This window comes from Lagopus muta, chromosome 29 (genome assembly GCF_023343835.1).
Source record: "Lagopus muta isolate bLagMut1 chromosome 29, bLagMut1 primary, whole genome shotgun sequence".
Classification (NCBI taxonomy): Eukaryota; Metazoa; Chordata; class Aves; order Galliformes; family Phasianidae; genus Lagopus; species Lagopus muta.
In genome coordinates, this window is record NC_064461.1 from 38737 (window position 1) to 58431 (window position 19695).

General features: G+C 54.8%; 2 protein-coding genes across 2 annotated transcripts; both read left to right on the plus strand.

The window, feature by feature from the left end:
* The first annotated feature begins 1762 nt into the window (after nucleotides 1-1762).
* On the plus strand, nucleotides 1763-4188 carry LOC125685936 (protein S100-A12-like). The gene is made up of 2 exons (XM_048929428.1): nucleotides 1763-1957; nucleotides 4024-4188. The coding sequence occupies exons 1-2, from the start codon at nucleotides 1763-1765 to the stop codon at nucleotides 4186-4188; spliced, it is 360 nt and encodes a 119-aa protein (XP_048785385.1).
* A 3607-nt stretch (nucleotides 4189-7795) lies between these two features.
* LOC125685808 (protein MRP-126) lies at nucleotides 7796-9170 on the plus strand. Its single transcript, XM_048929228.1, has 3 exons — nucleotides 7796-7842; nucleotides 8382-8540; nucleotides 8842-9170. The coding sequence occupies exons 1-3, from the start codon at nucleotides 7834-7836 to the stop codon at nucleotides 9013-9015; spliced, it is 342 nt and encodes a 113-aa protein (XP_048785185.1). The 5' UTR covers nucleotides 7796-7833; the 3' UTR covers nucleotides 9016-9170.
* Nucleotides 9171-19695: the final 10525 nt, after the last annotated feature.

Consider the following 19695-nt stretch of genomic DNA (forward strand, 5'->3'; position numbering starts at 1 on the left):
GCAGCCCCTCCTGCCCCTGTATGGGATCTCTGGATGCTGCTGAGACCCAGCTCAGCTGGTAACCCTGAGGTGGAGGTGATGCTTTTGCAAGCCAGAAAGCAACCAGCAGTTTCCTGCAAGACACGGTGTGGCAGAGGGGCAACAAATGATGCAGAGGGGCTCTGGGGATGCAGTGCTGCACGATGCAGCCCCGTGCTTTTGTCCATGCAGGGCGGCAGCTCCTTGGAGTCCAGCAGATCCCTGTGCCACCGCCTGCTCATGGGGGACCTGATCCAAAAGCAGGATGGAGCTGTGCATTTGTGTGCAGCCATGCATGGAGAGGGGAACATCAGGCTTGAGGGGGAGAGGGGGGGAGACTTGGCAGCACCAAGTTGGGGAAGGAAATGTGGGCTGAGTGGTTGTTTGCACCCAGGGACGCCAGTCGTCGCTCTCTGATGCTGCAATTCAGCCATTGGGGAGCAGCTCTTGTTCCCCAGTTGGGTGCTGTCCCCTTCCAGGATGTCACTGCAGGTTGGAGGAGCATCACTGGGGTGGGTGGGAGCGGAGGACCCGTGGCCCTGCCCTGAGGGGACACAGCAAACACCGCCCAGCTGACTGCTGGTGATGACAGGTGGGGAATGAGGATGCAGTTAGGGACTGTCGAGAAGCCCTAATGACAGAAGGAAGAGAAAGAAACAATAAAGTGAGTCAGGGATACCAGAATAAAAATCATGCAACAGATCTGGTTATTGCTCCCGGCTGCGAGAAGCGCCCTCCGAAAGCATCCTTTGTTTTTGTGTCCCCACCTCTTCCCAGAACCTCCTGTCTAATTTTTACATCTTCCCATTATCTTCATCCTTTCAGAACCTGCTGCTGTTGCAAAACCTCCAGTTGAAGCTCAGGGCAGTACAGATCATGACCCCGGATTTTTTTTCCCTTCCTTGAGCTCAGTTTCTCCCAAAGAACACGACGTGAAAGCAGAAAATAATGGAAAATCACCTGGAAACCCAACCGTCGAATGAAGATAACGCTTCCATCTGCTTGTGTTCAACCAGTTGATAATGCAGAAAACACAGGGCCTGCATCTGTGCTAAAAACACGTCCACAACACTCTGAACGTCCCATCTTTCTGCTGTGTCGGTGTGGCAGAGGACGGAACGCTCAGCACGTCGCCAAACCCGCAGCTTCGGCGCATCGGCTTGGCGGGCTTTGCATTTCTGTCCGATGTTTCCCCATTCTTTGTCCTGATGTGGGGGTGGCAGGACAGCATTTCTGAAGCCCGGTGGGTGCAACCAGGAACCGAGATGGGGACAGACCCACAAGTCCCACCTCGCAATTTCCACGTGCGGGAAATGCTAATTCAAGCTGTTGCTTGCACCAGGTGTGTCACTGCCTCTGATGAAAGAGATCCCGGGCTGCATATAAAGGGCCATCCAGGTGCTGGGATCACTACAACGGACCCGTCCTCTGCAAACCTCCTCGCAGACAAGGGTGAGTGGCATTGGAAGGATTCCTGCAGCAGATAGGGGGGATGAGGGTGAAGATTTTCTGTATCACTTCGTATCACGCCTGTGTTGTCCCAGAGCCACGTTTCCCCCTTTGGGGTGGTGGGTTAATATCACTTAATGGCATTTCTGTGCCACTGTTAACAGGGATGGAGATGTTTCTGCTTTGGGGTGGCACTTGCTGAGAGCAGCACAACCTGGGGGTGCCTGGCAGCAAGGTGTGGGGTGCTTGGTTTTGTCCCCTGATGGCCCCAAGCTCTGTCTGCAGGTATCCCACCATGTCCACGCACACCACCGCCTCACAACCCAAGGATCAGCAATTCCCAGGAAACTGCACTCTGGAAAAAGCCCTGGAAGCCATCGTGAACATCTTCCACCAGTACAGCATCCGCGAGGGTCAGCTGGACCTCCTCAACTTCAGTGACTTCCAGACACTGCTGACTGAGCAGGCACCCAACTTCCTGAATGCCTGCGTGAGTGTCCTGGGGAGGGGGGCAAAGCTGAGCTGGTCCTGGGGGTGCATCGGTGGGAATGGGGTGAGAACATCCCTGAAGGGCTGTGGTCCATCAGATCCAGGCACTGTGGGACCACCCATGCTCATAGAATGGCTTAGGTTGGATCTATTGTAGAATGCCTTGGGTTGGAAGGGTCCTGAAAGGTCCTAGGACCATAGAATGCCTTGGGTTGGAAGGGTCCTGAAAGGTCCTAGAACCGTAGAATGCCTTGATTTGGAAGGGTCCTGTAAGGTCCTAGGACCGTAGAATGCCTTGGGTTGGAAGGGTCCTGAAAGGTCCTAGGGCCATGGAATGCCTTGGGTTGGAAGGGTCCTGAAAGATCCTAGGACTGTAGAATGCCTTGGGTTGGAAGGGTCCTGAAAGGTCCTAGGGCCACAGAATGCCTTGGGTTGGAAGGGTCCTGAAAGGTCCTAGGACTGTAGAATGCCTTGGGTTGGAAGGGTCCTGAAAGGTCCTAGGACTGTAGAATGCCTTGGGTTGGAAGGGTCCTGAAAGGTCCTAGGACCATGGAATGCCTTGTGTTGGAAGGGTCCTGAAAGATCCTAGGACCGCAGAATGCCTTGTGTTGGAAGGGTCCTGAGAGATCCTAGGGCCATAGAATGCCTTGGGTTGGAAGGGTCCTGAAAGGTCCTAGGACTGTAGAATGCCTTGGGTTGGAAGGGTCCTGAAAGATCCTAGGACTGTAGAATGCCTTGGGTTGGAAGGGTCCTGAAAGATCCTAGGACCATAGAATGCCTTGGGTTGGAAGGGTCCTGAAAGATCCTAGGGCCATAGAATGCCTTGTGTTGGAAGGGTCCTGAAAGATCCTAGGACTGTAGAATGCCTTGTGTTGGAAGGGTCCTGAAAGATCCTAGGACCGTAGAATGCCTTGATTTGGAAGGGTCCTGTAAGGTCCTAGGACTGTAGAATGCCTTGTGTTGGAAGGGTCCTGAAAGATCCTAGGACCATAGAATGCCTTGGGTTGGAAAGGTCCTGAAAGGTCCTAGGACCATGGAATGCCTTGGGTTGGAAGGGTCCTGAAAGGTCCTAGGACCATAGAATGCCTTGAGTTGGAAGGGTCCTGAAAGGTCCTAGGGCTGTAGAATGCCTTGGGTTGGAAGGGTCCTGAAAGATCCTAGGACTGTAGAATGCCTTGTGTTGGAAGGGTCCTGAAAGGTCCTAGGGCTGTAGAATGCCTTGGGTTGGAAGGGTCCTGAAAGGTCCTAGGGCTGTAGAATGCCTTGGGTTGGAAGGGTCCTGAAAGATCCTAGGGCCATAGAATGCCTTGAGTTGGAAGGGTCCTGAAAGGTCCTAGGACCATAGAATGCCTTGGGTTGGAAGGGTCCTGAAAGGTCCTAGGACCATAGAATGCCTTGGGTTGGAAGGGTCCTGAAAGGTCCAAGGACCATAGAATGCCTTGGGTTGGAAGGGTCCTGAAAGGTCCTAGGACTGTAGAATGCCTTGTGTTGGAAGGGTCCTGAAAGATCCTAGGACTGTAGAATGGCTTGGGTTGGAAGGGTCCTGAAAGATCCTAGGACCATGGAATGCCTTGGGTTGGAAGGGTCCTGAAAGGTCCTAGGACTGTAGAATGCCTTGGGTTGGAAGGGTCCTGAAAGATCCAAGGACTGTAGAATGCCTTGGGTTGGAAGGGTCCTGAAAGGTTCAAGGACCATAGAATGCCTTGGGTTGGAAGGGTCCTGAAAGATCCTAGGACCGTAGAATGCCTTGGGTTGGAAGGGTCCTGAAAGATCCTAGAACAATGGAACTGTTGGGTTGGAAGGGACCTCACTGCCTCCCCAAGCCCACCCTTGTTATGAGCTGAGTGCCCCCCCAGGGTCCCATCCATGACTTTGGGCACCTGCAGGGATGGGACACCCACAGTCCCACATAAGGCAAGACCCATCCTCCTTGGAAATAGAAGATCCCAATGATCCCCCATCCTCCAAACGCTTCTCAGCAATGAAAGGAACAGGTTGGAGGCGGTGCCCACCAGTGGGCCCACAGCCTGGGGAGAGGCACTGACCCACATCCTGTCCCCCCTGCAGGGCAGGAACCGTCCTGGGTACCTGCAGAAGCTCTTTGAGGAGACGGATCTGAATAAGGACAAGGAGCTGACGTTTGAGGAGTTCACCATCGTCCTGGCCAAGGTGACCGATGACGCGCATCGCATCATCCATAAGGATGACAGATGTAAGCCAGACAGCAACTGAGCCACCCCACACCGTGGAGCTGGGCCCCGAGGAACGACCCGGAGGGGTTTGCATGTAGGAATGGGGCTCTGGCTGCGTCTTGCCCACTTGGGTCACCCATAGGATAATAAAGCATCGCCTGAACCTCCCTGAGTCCTTCCTATCTATGCGCTCCCTTCTCAGGGTTGGGGGAGTGGGGATCATTTGTGGGTGAAGTGTTTGCCCGAGTGAAGGACCCCAAAAACCCATGAAGGAAGGGGCTTGTGACGGCTGTGGTGGGTGGGCACCAGCTGGGTCACTCACTGTCTGCCCAAGGAAAAGCCAGTGTGAATCCAGGGGAGAAAAAACAAACACACACAGAATGCATAGGAACACATTCTGTACACACAGCTTCCACTCCACGGGAAAGTCAGAGATTTTAGATTTTCTCTCTGCTGGACACAGGGCACAGCACCGGGGGCATCTCTGGTCCAGCCCCCTGCCCACCAGTGACCCCCAGAGAGGTTCGCCACCCCCAGAAGCATCTGGAGATCACTGAGGAGGAGAATCCACCACCTCCCTGGGCAGCCCATCCCAGTGCTCTGTCACCATGGGATGAAGGAGCGCTTCTCACCGCTCACACCAACCCCTGTGTCTCAATTTGCCTCCTGTCCTGGCTCTGGGCGCTGCTGGGAAGAGGCTGGCGATGCTTGGGGTTAAGGTTAAGGTTAAGATTAGAGCCAGGGGGTTCAGGGTTAGGGTTAATGTTAGGGTTAGGATTTAGGTTGGGGGGTTCAGGGCAGCAGCTGGATGCTCATTTGTGCTCCCCAGGTAGCAGCAATGAGCAGCATCAGAGCAGCTGCAGCTGTGGGCATCTCAGGCAGACCCAGCCCCCACCACAGACCCCTTCCTGCTCAGGGTCTCTAGAACGTCTTGACTTGGAAGGGTTCTTAAAGACCTGCCTTGCCTCAGTGCATCCCCCTGATTTCACCACCCTAAAACCACATCTAGCAACCAGAACTTCCTTCCCAATCTCATGCTAAACCTTCCAAGAAATGCAGCAGCACCAACCCCGCCTTGCAAGCCTTTCCCTTCTGCCCATAAATGTATTTGGAAAGCTCTTCAGCAAACACTGCCAAGCACGGGGTGCCCAGTCAGGGCTCGGTTCCTGCAGGCACTGCTGGTCCTGCTCACCCTGAACCAGCTCCTCTGTGCTGTGCACAGCCTGCAACCACTCCCTGCCCTGCAGCAATGCTTGCCCAACGCTGCAGCCTCAGGGTTGGGATTGCAGCTCACCATGGCACAGTGCATGGGTGCGACCGGGCTGGGAGGCTCTGCTGCAGACAGAGACCTGTTGAGCCCAGTGGGATGATGTGCACCACTTACCCGGGACCCCAAAATGGTACCTGGGTTCATGCAAAGTGCTGCACTGAGTGACTGAATGACAGAAGATGCTCAGGGTTACCATCGCTGCTGCCTGGTGGGCACAACTGAGCAACCAGCTGCTGCCCTGAGCCCCTCAGCCCAAACCCTGACGCTAATGCTAACCCTGACGCTAACGCTAACCGTCTCCATAACCCTAACTAACCCTAATCCTAACCCTAACACTGACCCGAACCCTAACCCTAACCCTACCCTAACCCTAACCCTAAACCTAACCCTAACCGTCACCCTACCCCTAACCTCAAGCCTAACCCTAATCCTAACCTTAACCCTAACCCTAACCCTCACCCTAACCCTGACCTGAAAACAAACCCTAACCCTAACCTTAACCCTAACCATAACCATAACCCTGACCCTAACCCTAACCTTAACCCTAACTAAAACTGATCCTAACCCTAACACAAACCCTAATCCAGATCTGAAACCTAACCCTAACCCTAACCCTAACCATAACCCCTAACCCTAACCCTAACTAAACCTAAGCCTAACCCTAACCCTAACCCTAACCCCAACGCTAACCCTAACCCTAAGCCTAACCCTAACCCCAATCCTAACCCTACCTTAACCTTAACCCTAACCCTAACCCTAACCCCAACGCTAACCCTAACCCTTACCCTAACCCTAACTCTAACCCTAACCTAATACTAACCCTAACACTGACCCTAACCCTAACCCTAACACTGACCCTTACCCTAACCCTAACCCTGACCCTAACCCTAACCCTAACCCTAACCCTGACCCGAACTTTAAGCCTAAGCCTAAACCTAACTCTAAACCTATCCCTAACCCTAACCCTAAACCTAACCCTAACCCTCACCCTGACCCTAACCCTAACACTAACCCTAACCTTAACACTCACCCTAACCCTTACCCTAACCCTAACTTAACACTAACCCTAACCCTAACTTAACACTAACCCTAATCCTAATCCTAACCCTAACCTGAACTTTAAGCCTAAGCCTAAACCTAACTCTAAACCTATCCCTATCCCTATCCCTATCCCTATCCCTATCCCTATCCCTATCCCTATCCCTATCCCTATCCCTATCCCTATCCCTTACCCTAACCCTAACGCTCACCCTGAGCCCTCTGCCCTTAACCCTGAGCCCCCCATCCCACCCAGCCCCCTCAGCCCACCCTCTCCCCACCCCACCTCCCGATGATACAATGGGCCAAAGCTCCGTTTCCTGAAATCGCTACCAATTTCTGCAACCGAGCGGATGGTCCCCGACATTGTGAAACATCCCAGGCCTTCCCTGGCTGTTCCGTGCACCGGAGCATCGCCTTGTGAAACCTGCATCTCCCTGGCAACGAGGGCTGGGCTGTGCCCCCCCCCATCAGCTCCCATGGCACCACTGCTGCCCCATGGCTGCTCATTAGGAGCTCGGTGGCACCACTTTGGCTCTCATTTGACATTGGAGATGGGGGCCGTGCTCAGCAGGTTGGACAGACCCAGCAGAGCCGGCTGAATCAGCAGGGATGGGGGGGAGGAGGAGCAAGGGGGGGCTGTCATAAAGCTGGAAAATCTTGTTTTGCTCTTCTCTGCTCCCAACCTGCCTGCACCCAGCCTCTGCGGCACCTGGAGTCAACAAGGCACAATGCCACCAAGGGAGGACATGCATTAAAACAACAAAACAACAACAAAAACCCGAAGCAAAAAAAATCCACCTTTCAGCCTCACCCAACCCCTGGGGTGAAACTGGGGTGTGGAGAAACAGACCCAAAGAGCCACAGTTGGAGCCGTGCAGGGCTGGGAGGCTGCCTGTGCTGCTTGCCTTTCCTGGAGAGCTGCTTGCTGCAGTGTCTGTGTCGCACAGATGGCCCCATCAATGTGGAGCAGTGGGATTTTGGGATGCTTCTGGCTGCACCAGGTCCACCAGGACAGCAGTGCTATGGGTGCGGTGGAGGAGCGCCCTTGGAGAGGGGAATAAAACAGAGGGAAGCTGCCAAAATGAGTGGGTTTAGCAAGGATGGCCCTGATGGCCGAGGGATGCTGGCTATGGGGACAAGGCCACCTCCCTGGCACCCAGAGAACATTGCAGGAAAAGCCACAGAGACCCCTTTTAAGGAACTACACCCCCAAGCCTTAAGCAACACACCACGATGTCATGACGATGGACCGTAATGGGATGAAACAGAGGCATTTCACAAGCAGGGGCCGGGGCTGGCAGGCAGCCTATAAGAGATGCTGCGCTCCAGACCAGCTGCAGTTCAACCTGAGACGGTCATCTCTGCTTCTCCAACATGAGCAAGGCAAGTCAGAGGGTGGTGGTGGGGGGGTTCTAAGGTCTCCATGCTCTTTTCCAGGTGCAGGTTGAGCCAGCAAAGGGATGGGCAGCTCCTCCTTGCCCTGTGAGCCTCCACTTGTTCCAGCAGAGGATGGAGCGCCGATGGAGATGGGAATGGAACCCATGGGGGAGAGAGATGTGTCCTCGTGGAAAAAAGCTGCCTGCAGTGTGGGATGGCCACCGAGGGGCTTGTGGGGTTGTCAGATCTCAGGCTCAGCACCTGCACTGCCACACAGGCGTTGTGGGAGCCTTGCCCCAGCTCATTCTGGGGGGAAAAATCAGCTCTTAGACATCATGTTTTGCTGCACAGCCCAGAGAGCCAAGGCTGCAATCTCCTCCAGCCTTCCTTGGTTTGGAGATTACCCAAGCAAACAGCTCAAATTTAGCCTGAAAACAGAATGACTAAGAGCCAGGCTTGCATCCCCACCTGCCTGCAGGGAGCTGTGCTGATGTGCAGCCACCTGCTGCAATCCTGACCTCCTTCTGTGCCTCTGCCTCTCCCAGGGCTGCCAGACCCAGGGGCCGCTCTCCGAGCTGGAGAAAGCCATAGATGTCATCATCGATGTCTTCCACCAGTTCTCGAGACGGGAGGGGGACAAAGACACCCTGACCAAGAAGGAGCTGAAGCTCCTGATTGAGAAGCAGCTTGCCAACTACCTGAAGGTGAGCAGAGCTGGGGGAGGGCTTCTTGTGCCCGAGGCTGGGAGGCCGTTGGGTTGAATCTCACTGCCCCACTGGTTTTTATCAGCCCAAGTGCCCCAGGGAGCAAATCCAGCCTAGCAGCCCCCTCCCAATGTGCTCCTGCCCCAGCTCTCCCCACCCAGCAGCATGAGATGCCATAAGGACAGATGAAAGACAGCCACCCTGGAGCAGCAGCTGGGATCTCCAGCAGCCCAGGAGGGTCTCATTAAATCCGGGGGACCTCGGGGCTGTGACCAATGGCACTCTGCCTCTTCTCCTGCAGCACGTGAAGAATCAGGCCTCTATCGACCAAATCTTCAGGGACCTCGATGGCAACAAGGACCAGCAGCTGAGTTTTGGTGAAGTGATGCTCCTGATCATGCGGGTGACCGCCGCCACTCACGAGCACCTCCACTTCTGTGAGGACCACCAGCATCAGCACCAGCACCACCACTAAGGGGGGTTGAGCTGAAGGCAGCCACCCAGAGCTCTGAGCTCCTGCTTCCCCTTCCAACCCTCTGCCCCCCATCCCTCCCACCCCTCTCCTCCCCCCTCCCAACCCTCTGCTCCTCCATCCCATCAAGTTTGATGGTTTTGCTGCCAAATAAAGATTTGCCCTGAGGCTGTCGAAGCTTTCTTGTTTCTGCCTGTTATTTCTCACCTCGCTCTCCCCTTTAGCGTGGATTCAAACCAGCAAGGTCAGACTTGGAGGCAGGCTGCAGGTTCCCAGAGGCAATACGGGTTTCTGAGAGAGCATTGCTCATTGCAGAAGGTTTCGCAGTGCCCCTTGCAACGTCCCCTACAGGACAAAATCTGACCAACCTCCTCATTTCCAACTGAGAAACATCAATTTTGGGAGCGCTCTGCCCGGGCTGCAGTGGTGGGTGACAGAGATGGGGGGGGGGAAACCTTTTTTAGGACACTTTGGCTGCACAACCCCAGTGCCTGGCTCCCAACATCTCGGGTTTGCACGGAGGCGGCTATGAATGGCTGCTTTCAGGGGGTTGGAAATGCCTGAGATGCCACTGTGCAGCTTCACGCTGCTGATTTGAAAGGCTGATTTGCAAAGGCCTTTCGGAGGAATAAAAAGGAACAGTTGTGATTTCCTAAGGGTGAGTGGAAGCCCTGAAATCACCCTGCTTGGTGAGGAAACTTGCCACCAGCTTCCCCAAAGCAGCAGCAGCCCCGGGGTAACACAAGACTGTTCCAAGTTTGCTTCACTGCTGCTGGTCAGGTTGCTTCAACTTCCTTTAGGGTTGATTTTGACATTTGAAACACGTCTAACACCTTCCTACAGGGTAATATCTCATGGGGTGAACATGGGATCTGCTCAGCTCTGCCCACAGGGTTGGGCGTCCCAGTGGAGCTGCACCCTCGCATCCAAAAATGAGCCTTGCATCCCAAGCTGGGTCACACATCCCATCCCATAGCACTGTAGGATCTCCATAGCAGATGGAATCCCTCATGCAGGGGGAGAACAGAGCTGATTCCTTGCCCCCCCCCCCCCTGCTGCGATGCTTCTGGCAGCAGAGCTGCCCCCAGGACGTGCCCACCCCCGGATGGAGCTGGCGTGGCTGCAGCAGTTGGGTTCTGCTCCCGCTGCTTTCCCTACGCATTGATCTAAGCGCACAAACCCGGTTCTGGGGCCGCACGGACTGTTCCCCTCCCCTCCAGGATCCAGCCAGGAAGCAGCAACAGGATATTTACCAACGCGGCGGGGCTGTGCGCTGCCCCGGCTGCTGGATCGCTGCTGCGTCACCTCTGGGGCTGCGACAAAGGATGCAGAGAACAAAAGTCCTGCTGCTCTGAGCACAGCTGAGGTGATGACCGAGCCCTGCTATGACGGAGATTTCCCCAAACGCATCCCACAGCTCCAGCAGAGCTCCCAGACGCAGAGGAGACCCGCAGCCACACGCTGCGTGCTTGGGCTGAGCCAGCTCTGCGATCGGGGCAGCCCACGGCACAACAACAGGGCTACGTTGTCCCTTCCAGGGTTGGGGACAGCACCCGAGCCACAAAGCCCCGTTGCCACTGGAGCATCCCTGCAGCAAAACGGGCAAGGAGGGCGCAGGGGAGCAGCTCCAGGCTTGTGCGTTCATCCCAGGTTGTCCTAGGGAAGAGTTTGGAAGAGGATGAGGAGATTTTGGGCCCCTCACTGCAAGAAAGATATTGAGGCCCTGGAACGTGTTCAAAGAAGGGCAACGAAGCTGGTGAGGGGTCTGGAACACAGGCCATATGAGGAGAGGCTGAAGGAGCTGGGAATGTTCAGCATGGAGAAGAGGAGGCTCAGGGGAGACCTTATTGCTCTCTATAACTTCCTGAAGGGAGGTTGTAGTGAGCTGGGGGTCGGCTTCTTCTCTCGTGTCATCAGTGATAGGACCAGGGGGAATGGTTTCAAGCTACGCCAGGGGAGATTCAGGCTGGACATGAGGAAGTATTGCTGTTCAGAAAGGGTGGTCAGCACTGCAATGGATGCCCAGGGAAGTGGTGGAGTCACCGAGCCTGGGGGTGTTGAAGGAAAGGCTGGATGTGGTGTTGAGGGACATGGTTTAGTAGGAGCTATTGGGAATAGGTGAACGGTTGGACTGGGTGATCTTTTAGGTCTTTTCCAACCTTAGTGATTCTATGATTCTATGATTTGTGACAGAGCCCTGCTGCCACCTGCTGGCATCGGCCACCGCCATCCCTCCTGGGAAGAGAAAAAAGGAGCTGCAGCCTCCGGGGCTGGGCTTTATAACAGTCCCGTAACGAGGAGATGGGACCCAGCTGGGGCTCCTCACCTCCAGCTGGGACCGACACAAGCATCCCCCCATGCGGCCATCACAGAACCAGAGGGATCAGCTGATGTTGGAGGACAACTCTGGTTCCAATCCCCTCCCCTCCAACGTGGGAGCAGCTCCACGTCCAGATGCTTTGGCAGGCTGGCCCAAAGAAGAGACCCCACGACCTCTTGTGACACCTGCATGGCACGGAGCGCATCGCCACTGCGTCCTGTCCTGGCAGCACCAAACAGAGCCAGGCTCTGCCCCCATGCACCTCCCTGCAGGGATTTATGACCATAGGTGGGACCCCCCGATCCTGATCAGCCCCAGCTCCATATATACAGAACTCAGAGGTCTCTTCCAACCTCAATGATTCCACCTTGCATTTGGTAACGCCATTTCCGCCCGACATGAATGTGTAAATTAAAGTCCTGAGCTGTCGCTTGAACACAACAATTTGCTGCTGCAGCAGTCAGCATTTCCAAGTCGTAATTCATTTCTGCTCCTGATGCAACCCCACGTGTCCGGTGACACAACAACACGCTCCTTGACATTCCTAGATTACTGTCAGCTTACGGGAGGGCCATCAGTTTATGGGAAACAGTAAGCAGCGATCTGAGCAACCTGATCCAGCTGCATGTGTCCCCATTAATTAATGGAGCTGAATCAGGAGGCCTTTATAAGCTTCATCCAATGCAAACGATTCTAAAAATATCCCCATCTCCCCGAAACCTGATGGCGAATTCCTTACGAATGGAGAGAATTAGGTGTCAAAGAAGAAGGGCTGAGATCATCGACGTTTGGCTGACATGTATCAAGTGCATTAATAACCCCCTTGGCATTGGGCAGCGGTGTCTCATGCTCAAAACAACCCTTTAGGAGGGCTATAAAACCCACTCAGCCCAGTCCTCTCCACTCGTCGTCCCTTCCAGCTGCTCCTCTTGTTGTTGCAGAGGTAAGGCCGCTTCTCCTTGTGCTCCTGCCCAGAAGGAAGCAGCAAGCACGGAGGTGATGGAGATCCAGAAGCGGGCACAGGGCAGCAGGGATGGGGGTGGCTGAGGATGGGTGCAGTGCTGACAGGAGCTCCGTGCGCTGCAGAAGGGTGATGGGTGGGAAATGGGTTTGGGGAGAGGCTGGAGGGGCTCCTTGTGTTGGCCTGGGGGTCTGTTTGTACTGGAACGGACAAAGGAAGCCCAGAGGCAGAGCTGAGGGGGTATTTGGGATGGCTTGGGAAGATGCAGAAAGAAAGAGTTCAATGGGGGGATAAAGAGCAAGAAGGAGGGTGGGATAAAGAGCAATATTGAGGAGAGAGAAGGAGGGTGGTTGGACTAGATGATCTTGCAGGTCGTTTCCAACCTTGTGATTCTATGATTCTATGAAGGGAGGGAGTGAGGGTGGATGAGAGGTGCACCAGGCTCTCCTCTCACCAGAACCATCTCTTGCTCCAGGCAGCTTTGCTGACGCTCAGAAGAGATGGGTGCCAACAAGTCCTGCCACAGCCAGGAGTCCTCCTGCCACAGCTCCCAACCCTGCAACGACTCGGGATCCTCCTGCCATTGCAACAACCAGAACATCCCTGCCCCCGGGTACCCCTGCGTGATGCCATGCCCCCCAACACAGACCTACGGTGTGCCCACACAGCACTATTCCCAACCGATGCAAACCTCCTGCCCTCACAACACCAGCACAGCCTGCAAGCTGCCACCACCGTGCCCCAAGTTCTAACAGCAGGATCCGGCCGTGCAGCTCTGCAGCCCCTGGACACCTCCCTGCTCAATGCACCGACCTCATCCTCACTGCTTTCCAGCCATGATGCTTCCCCAGGAGCATTCAAAGGGCAGCGCAATATTGGGGTGCAGCACCTCTGGTTCGTTATTTGGGTTTTTCCGCCCGTGCAACACATGATGTTTGCTGCCAACAGTTTCCTCCTTGCTTTGCTGCTCCCGTCTTCAGCCAGGAAATAAAAGCTGCGTTTCAATCATTCTGGAGTTGTTTAGTGGCTGCTCCATCCTGTTCCATTTGCGGGTTTCGAGCTGTGTTTCAATCGCTCAACCAAAGCGTGAGGAGAACCGGGGAGGGGTAAAAGGCAGGAAAATGCCCACAGCACTGCACAGAAGGGCTGTAAGAACTGCACTGGATTAATCTTGGGTGAACACTGAGTGTTTGCACTGAGCAGATGGCTTCAGACACAACTGCTGTGCTCAGCCAGCTCCAACTGCAGCGCTGCTTTTCCAGCACAGAGGGTGAAGCCGTGCACCACATCCACAGAAATCTGCCTCTCTTTCACCAACGTCTCTCCTATTGCACTGCTCAGGGTTTCCCCATTTGCAATGTCAGATGCACCCTCCTGCTTCCCTGCAGCTCACCAGTCCCCTCCTTGATTGCCCTTACCTTCTTATAAGCTGGTGCCCATCCGTATCACTAATTAGGCTCTAACGAGCGGCAGTGACCTGGTGAAGCTGGGTCATGTAGCATGAAGCTAAATGAACTCCATGGGAGGTGAAGGTTGTGTTTTAGCAGATGGGAAACTGATCCGGGGAAGAACTTACCTGGAGAAAGAGGACTTGGTGGTCCTTTTTAGGATGGAAGGCCATGAGCCAAGCACACGAGCAACTCCCCAACAGAAATGGAGTGGGAATGCATGCTTGATGCCTCCAGAAGTCAAACTGAATGTCAGTAATGACTTCTTCTGCCCTCAGCATCTATGAAGTCAGCACAGAGAGCTGCTTGGGGCTCCCATTGCCCCTCCTGGGCTCCAGGTTGTCCCCACTGCTCCCCATCCCGGCACTGGGCATCACTGTGAGGAGCTGAGCTCCATCTCTATGCACCCCCTGGGGGATTTACGGCCGTGAGTGTGACCCCCTGAGCCCCCTCACCCCATGGACCCCCCCAGTTGGGCTGTACGATCCCACGTGCTGATGCTGCTGAGGGCTCGGCGTGTTGTGTTTGCTTTCAGCGTGGCCATCCTGGTGGGATGAGTGACAGTGGGTCAGAGCAGCTCAACCCCAAACCCTGGGGACGAACCGCCGCTCGGTGGCACCTTGGTGGCAGCAGATGCCGGGGAGGGAAGGGCGGAAGGGAACGGTCTGAGTGATTCACAGCAAATTTCCGCCTCGTTCCCAGGGCGGATGTGCGCTAATTGGGGCGGAGGGAAGAGCGCAGGGCTGGAGGAGCCACTGCCATGCGTCGTCCTCCTGCCCTCCTCCGCAATCACATCCTGTGGTGCCCGGCCACCCCCAGCAGACCCCACTTTGTGTCCAGAACCAGGATGGCAGCCCACTTCCTCATTCTATCCCAGCACAGATCTTTTCCAGGAGCTCCCATGGACCACGAGGGCCAGGAGCACCACAGGCTGCTCTGCTTTGCACCCAAACCCACCACGGCACAGGACCCACAGCGACTTGCTGCCTCTCCCTTCATCCCACCAAGGCAAAATTTAGCTCCTCCACCGCTCTCTGCAGCTCATTAACAACCCACTTAATTGCAGAGGTGCCTCTCCTGGCGGTATCAAGAGCCATTCGTGGGCGGCCTGGGCGGCCTCCACAGCCCCTCCTAGCCCAGACACGCCGAGCAGAGTGATGCACTGCGTGATCTCACCTGGCTCCCCACCAGATCTATGGGTGCAATGGGAGCTGGCACAGCCTGCAGGGCAGGGAGGGCTCAGAGGGCCCCATGCAGGTGTGCACACCCGGGGTCGTTGACTGCCCTCAGAACACACAGGAATGAGGGCAGGCGTCCTTGTGCCTTGCTGCTCCGTGTGCATTGCTCTGTTCCCATGAGCCTCCAAGTGTTTGCTGTGGGAGGGAGCTCACGTTCGGACCTATGTGCCCATTCGGCTGGGCTGGCATCACTCAGGTGTCCCCTTGTTGTCATCACCCCCACGGACAGGCGTCCCCTCACTGCCATCACCTCCAGGGGCAAGGATCACTTCGGTGTTTCCTCACTGCCACCTCTCCCAAGGACAGGCATCACTCCAGCATCCCCTCACTGCCATCATCCTTAAGGACAGGCGTCTTTCCAGTGCCTCTTCACTGTCACCTCCCCCAGGGACCAGCATCACTCCAGTATCCCCTCACTGCCATCATCCCCAGGGGCAGGAATCACATTGGTGTCCCCTCACTGCCATCACCCCTGGGGCCACACACCGGACCACACAAAACCCATTTATTTTTCTGCACAAAGTTATTTTCTCAATGACTTTTCCAAAGCTTTGATCACTGCAAAACCCCACAGAATCACTGCAATCATAAAAGAAAAAAACAAAACCCCAAGGACCACCAAAAGGAGGCATCCAGCAGCGAAGGAAACCTCCCAACAACTCTATTTTCCACGCAGATCCCAGCAGCCTCCCACCCCCAGCAGAGCCCCGGGCAGAGCTCACAGCCACAGCTCCGTGCTGACCTACATTTTCGTTCCCAGGTAAACACCGTCGGCAGGCAGGAGGCCGAGGGAGGCTCCGTGGGAAGGGAGCGATGCAGAACAGGACGGACCGGGGGAAATCCTCAACCTTCCCTCCCACCCTTCCCTGCCAGTTCGATCTGCGCCCGTCAGCTGGTGGACGCGGGTGAGAGGGTGAGTGTGTGCGGTTCCCTTTTGCACTTGAAATAGTGTGGTTTTTTTTTTATTTCTTTTTATTCTTTTTTGGGGTCATTTCGGTCCTCCCCACAGGGCTCGGGGCAGCGACCAAAGGCACAGCCTCGCTCCTCCCTGCAGCTGATTCCTTCCTCCCAGTGAGCGCCGGTGATCGCTGCGAGGATGAGGCACTTGCAAATTTAAGCAGGGAATGGGAGAGTGAAGAAACAAAGCAAACAAAGGTGGAAATGCCATAGACAGCAAGGGTGGCAATAGGCAGCAATAGGCAGCAATAGGCGGCAATAGGCGGCAATAGGCGGCAATAGGCAGCAATAGGCGGCAATAGGCAGCAATGGGCAGCATTAGGCGGCAATAGGCGGCAATAGGTGGCAATAGGCAGCCATAGGCAGCAATAGGCAGCAATAGGCGGCCATAGGCGGCAATAGGCAGCAATAGGCAGCAATAGGCGGCAATAGGCAGCAATAGGCAGCAGTAGGCAGCAATAGGCAGCAATGGGCAGCAATAGGCAGCAATAGGCAGCAATAGGCAGCAATAGGCGGCCATAGGCAGCAGTAGGCAGCAATAGGCGGCAATAGGCAGCAATAGGCGGCAATAGGCAGCAATAGGCAGCAATAGGCGGCCATAGGCAGCAATAGGCAGCAATAGGCGGCAATAGGCGGCAATAGGCAGCAATAGGCAGCAATAGGCGGCAATAGGCGGCAATAGGCAGCAATAGGCGGCAATAAGCGGCAGTAGGCAGCAATAGGCGGCAATAGGCAGCAATAGGCAGCAATAGGCGGCAATAGACAGCAATAGGCAGCAATAGGCAGCAATAGGCGGCAATAGGCGGCAATAGGCAGCAATAGGCAGCAGTAGGCAGCAATAGGCAGCAATGGGCAGCAATAGGCAGCAATAGGCAGCAATAGGCGGCCATAGGCAGCAGTAGGCAGCAATAGGCGGCAATAGGCAGCAATAGGCGGCGATAGGCAGCAATAGGCAGCAATAGGCGGCCATAGGCAGCAATAGGCAGCAATAGGCGGCAATAGGCGGCAATAGGCAGCAATAGGCAGCAATAGGCGGCAATAGGCGGCAATAGGCGGCAATAGGCAGCAATAGATGGCAATAGGCAGCAATAGGCGGCAATAGGCAGCCATAGGCAGCAATAGGCGGCAATAGGCAGCAATAGGCGGCAATAAGCGGCAGTAGGCAGCAATAGGCGGCAATAGGCAGCAATAGGCAGCAATAGGCGGCAATAGACAGCAATAGGCAGCAATAGGCAGCAATAGGCGGCAATAGGCGGCAATAGGCGGCAATAGGTGGCAATAGGTGGCAATAGGCAGCAATAGGCGGCAATAGGCAGCCATAGGCAGCAATAGGCGGCAATAGGCAGCAATAGGCAGCCATAGGCAGCCATAGGCGGCAATAGGCAGCAATAGATGGCAATAGGCAGCAATAGGCGGCAATAGGCAGCCATAGGCAGCAATGGGCAGCAATAGGCAGCAATAGGCAGCAATAGGCGGGAATAGGCAGCAATAGGCAGCAATAGGCAGCAATAGGCGGGAATAGGCAGCAATAGGCAGCAATAGGCAGCAATAGGCGGGAATAGGCAGCAATAGGCAGCAATAGGCAGCAATAGGCGGGAATAGGCAGCAATAGGCAGCAATAGGCGGCAATAGGCAGCAATAGGCGGCAATAGGTGGCAATAGGCGGCAATAGGCGGCAATAGGCAGCCTGGCTTTCAGCATCCAGCAAGGGGAGGTTTCTCAGCAACCACATTTAAAGAGGCTGAAATGATCTTCCGTTACTGGAGGGTTGTAGTGAGTACTATGAGGTGGATGGTTGGACTGGATGATCGTGAAGGTCTTTTCCAACCTTGGTGATTGTGTGATTCTGAGGGGAGAGGGCAGAACTGCCCTTGCTGTGTCCTGATGCTTTTCTCCCCTCCAGGACCAGCAGCATCACTCCAACATGTCCAAGCTCATCAAAGCCATCACTGACATGATGGACGGCAGTGCCAGGAGGGGGAAGAAATCCGAGTCCTTCAGCAGGAGTGAGTTTAAGAAGCTGATCCAGCAGGAGTTTGCTCCTGTCAAGGTATCAATATGGGCACGGTGCTGGGTGACACCTGGGGTTGGTTGACGAGAGCTCCTGCAGCGCTCACTTCTACATTCAGCTTTAGTGTGAGATATCCCAAATTGCTGATTTTCCGGGGGTTTGCCTGTTATTGTGACCACCCTTTGCCTTCATCTGCCCTTGGGATGGGGGAACACAACCCTCACTTCAGCCTGGGGGGGGGTCTGATGGTTTCCTGTCCCCCAGAGGTCCTCCACCAGCAAGTACCACTACATCGGCAGCCCGCTGGATTCAGACACTGAGCCCATGAACAAGAAGGAGAGGGGCTCCTCCAAAACCTGCGTGTACTGAGGGCTGCTCCAGGGGCACGGAGAGGAGGAGGTAAGGAGGTGCAGCTGGAGGAAGGTGCTCCCAGATGGCACTGCATTGCCTTGATGTGCAGGGACAGGTCCATGTGGGGCAGTGTGTCTGTCCCTCACCCAATTTTACCTCTCATGGTTTGCCCAGCAAACCTCCTCCATCAGAGAAAATGGGATGGAGCTTTGCTCCCGCTGGGGGGAGGGATTCCAGCAGCCCTCATAAAGCCAACAAAATGGCAAGGCGATGATTGGGTGCGAGCTCCATGCAAAGTGTTGCATCTACGTGGGGTGGGCGGTGGGTGGATGGGGTTTGGGGGGTGACAGCTTTAATGGGGTGGCTGCCCCATGGAGTTTTCTCCCCACAGGATCCCTGATTTCCCCTGTGGGCGAAGCACAGCAGCAGTGGGCACACTGTGATTGCGCAGCGGGGGAGACGTGAGGATGTGCCCCACTCCCCATATTACCTCCATGAGGAAAACTGAACTCCGTCTCTCCTATTTCCTTTGTCCCAGTGCTTCACAGGTGTCTCTTTGGGATGCTTTGCAAATGGGGCTTCAAGATTTGGGGTGCTGGGGCCAGATTTGTAAATGTAACGGCAGAGCAGGGGCTGATGCATCAACCCTGTCCTCTGCCAGCTCCTAGGGCTTTAATGGGTAGAAAGTGAAAAATCACTACTCAGAAGGGTTGGAATGAACCGTGCAATTAGTTGACTCAGGCTGTCCAGTACTAATGAATAAAGAGAGGCAATTATTCGGGGAAAATTAAAGGTCTGTGGCTAGGAGCTCATCTCTGGATGATTTGAAGCCGACAGTAACATTCCTGTGGGTTTGAGGGGAGCAGAAATGCCCCTCAGCACTACAGAGGAGGTTTCAGCCCCGTCAGAGCAGCTTGGCCTGTGCCCCAGCTTGCTTTTCCATTGAAACAAGGGAATCCCTGCCTTCTTCTCTATTCTAATTTTAATTTTAGGGAAGCTTTTGGTCTCTGTAATCACTCTGCAGAGGGAGGCGTGGAGGATGGGGAGCGGGGCTGCCTTCCCCCTCTGTGCCCAGCAGAGGTGTTACTGCCCATAGGGAAACCAAGAGAACAATAGTGAGGGAGGGGGGGTGGCACTGCAGAGGTTGATCAGGGCTGTAATGTTTATATCTTCGTCTATGAGCTTTTGGAAAAGTCAGAAATGAAATGTAGCTCCTTGTAAGGACTCGCTTTGCAATCATTTAAGCACAAGGATGAATGTTTTCTGCAGCAAGATATTTCCCCAAGCCAGCATGAGCAGGATTTGGTCCTTCTGCTGTTACTGTGCCCATAGTGTAAATATCCCAAAGGGTTTTTTTGGTTTATTCTTTTTGTCCTTTTTCTTTTTTTTCATAAATG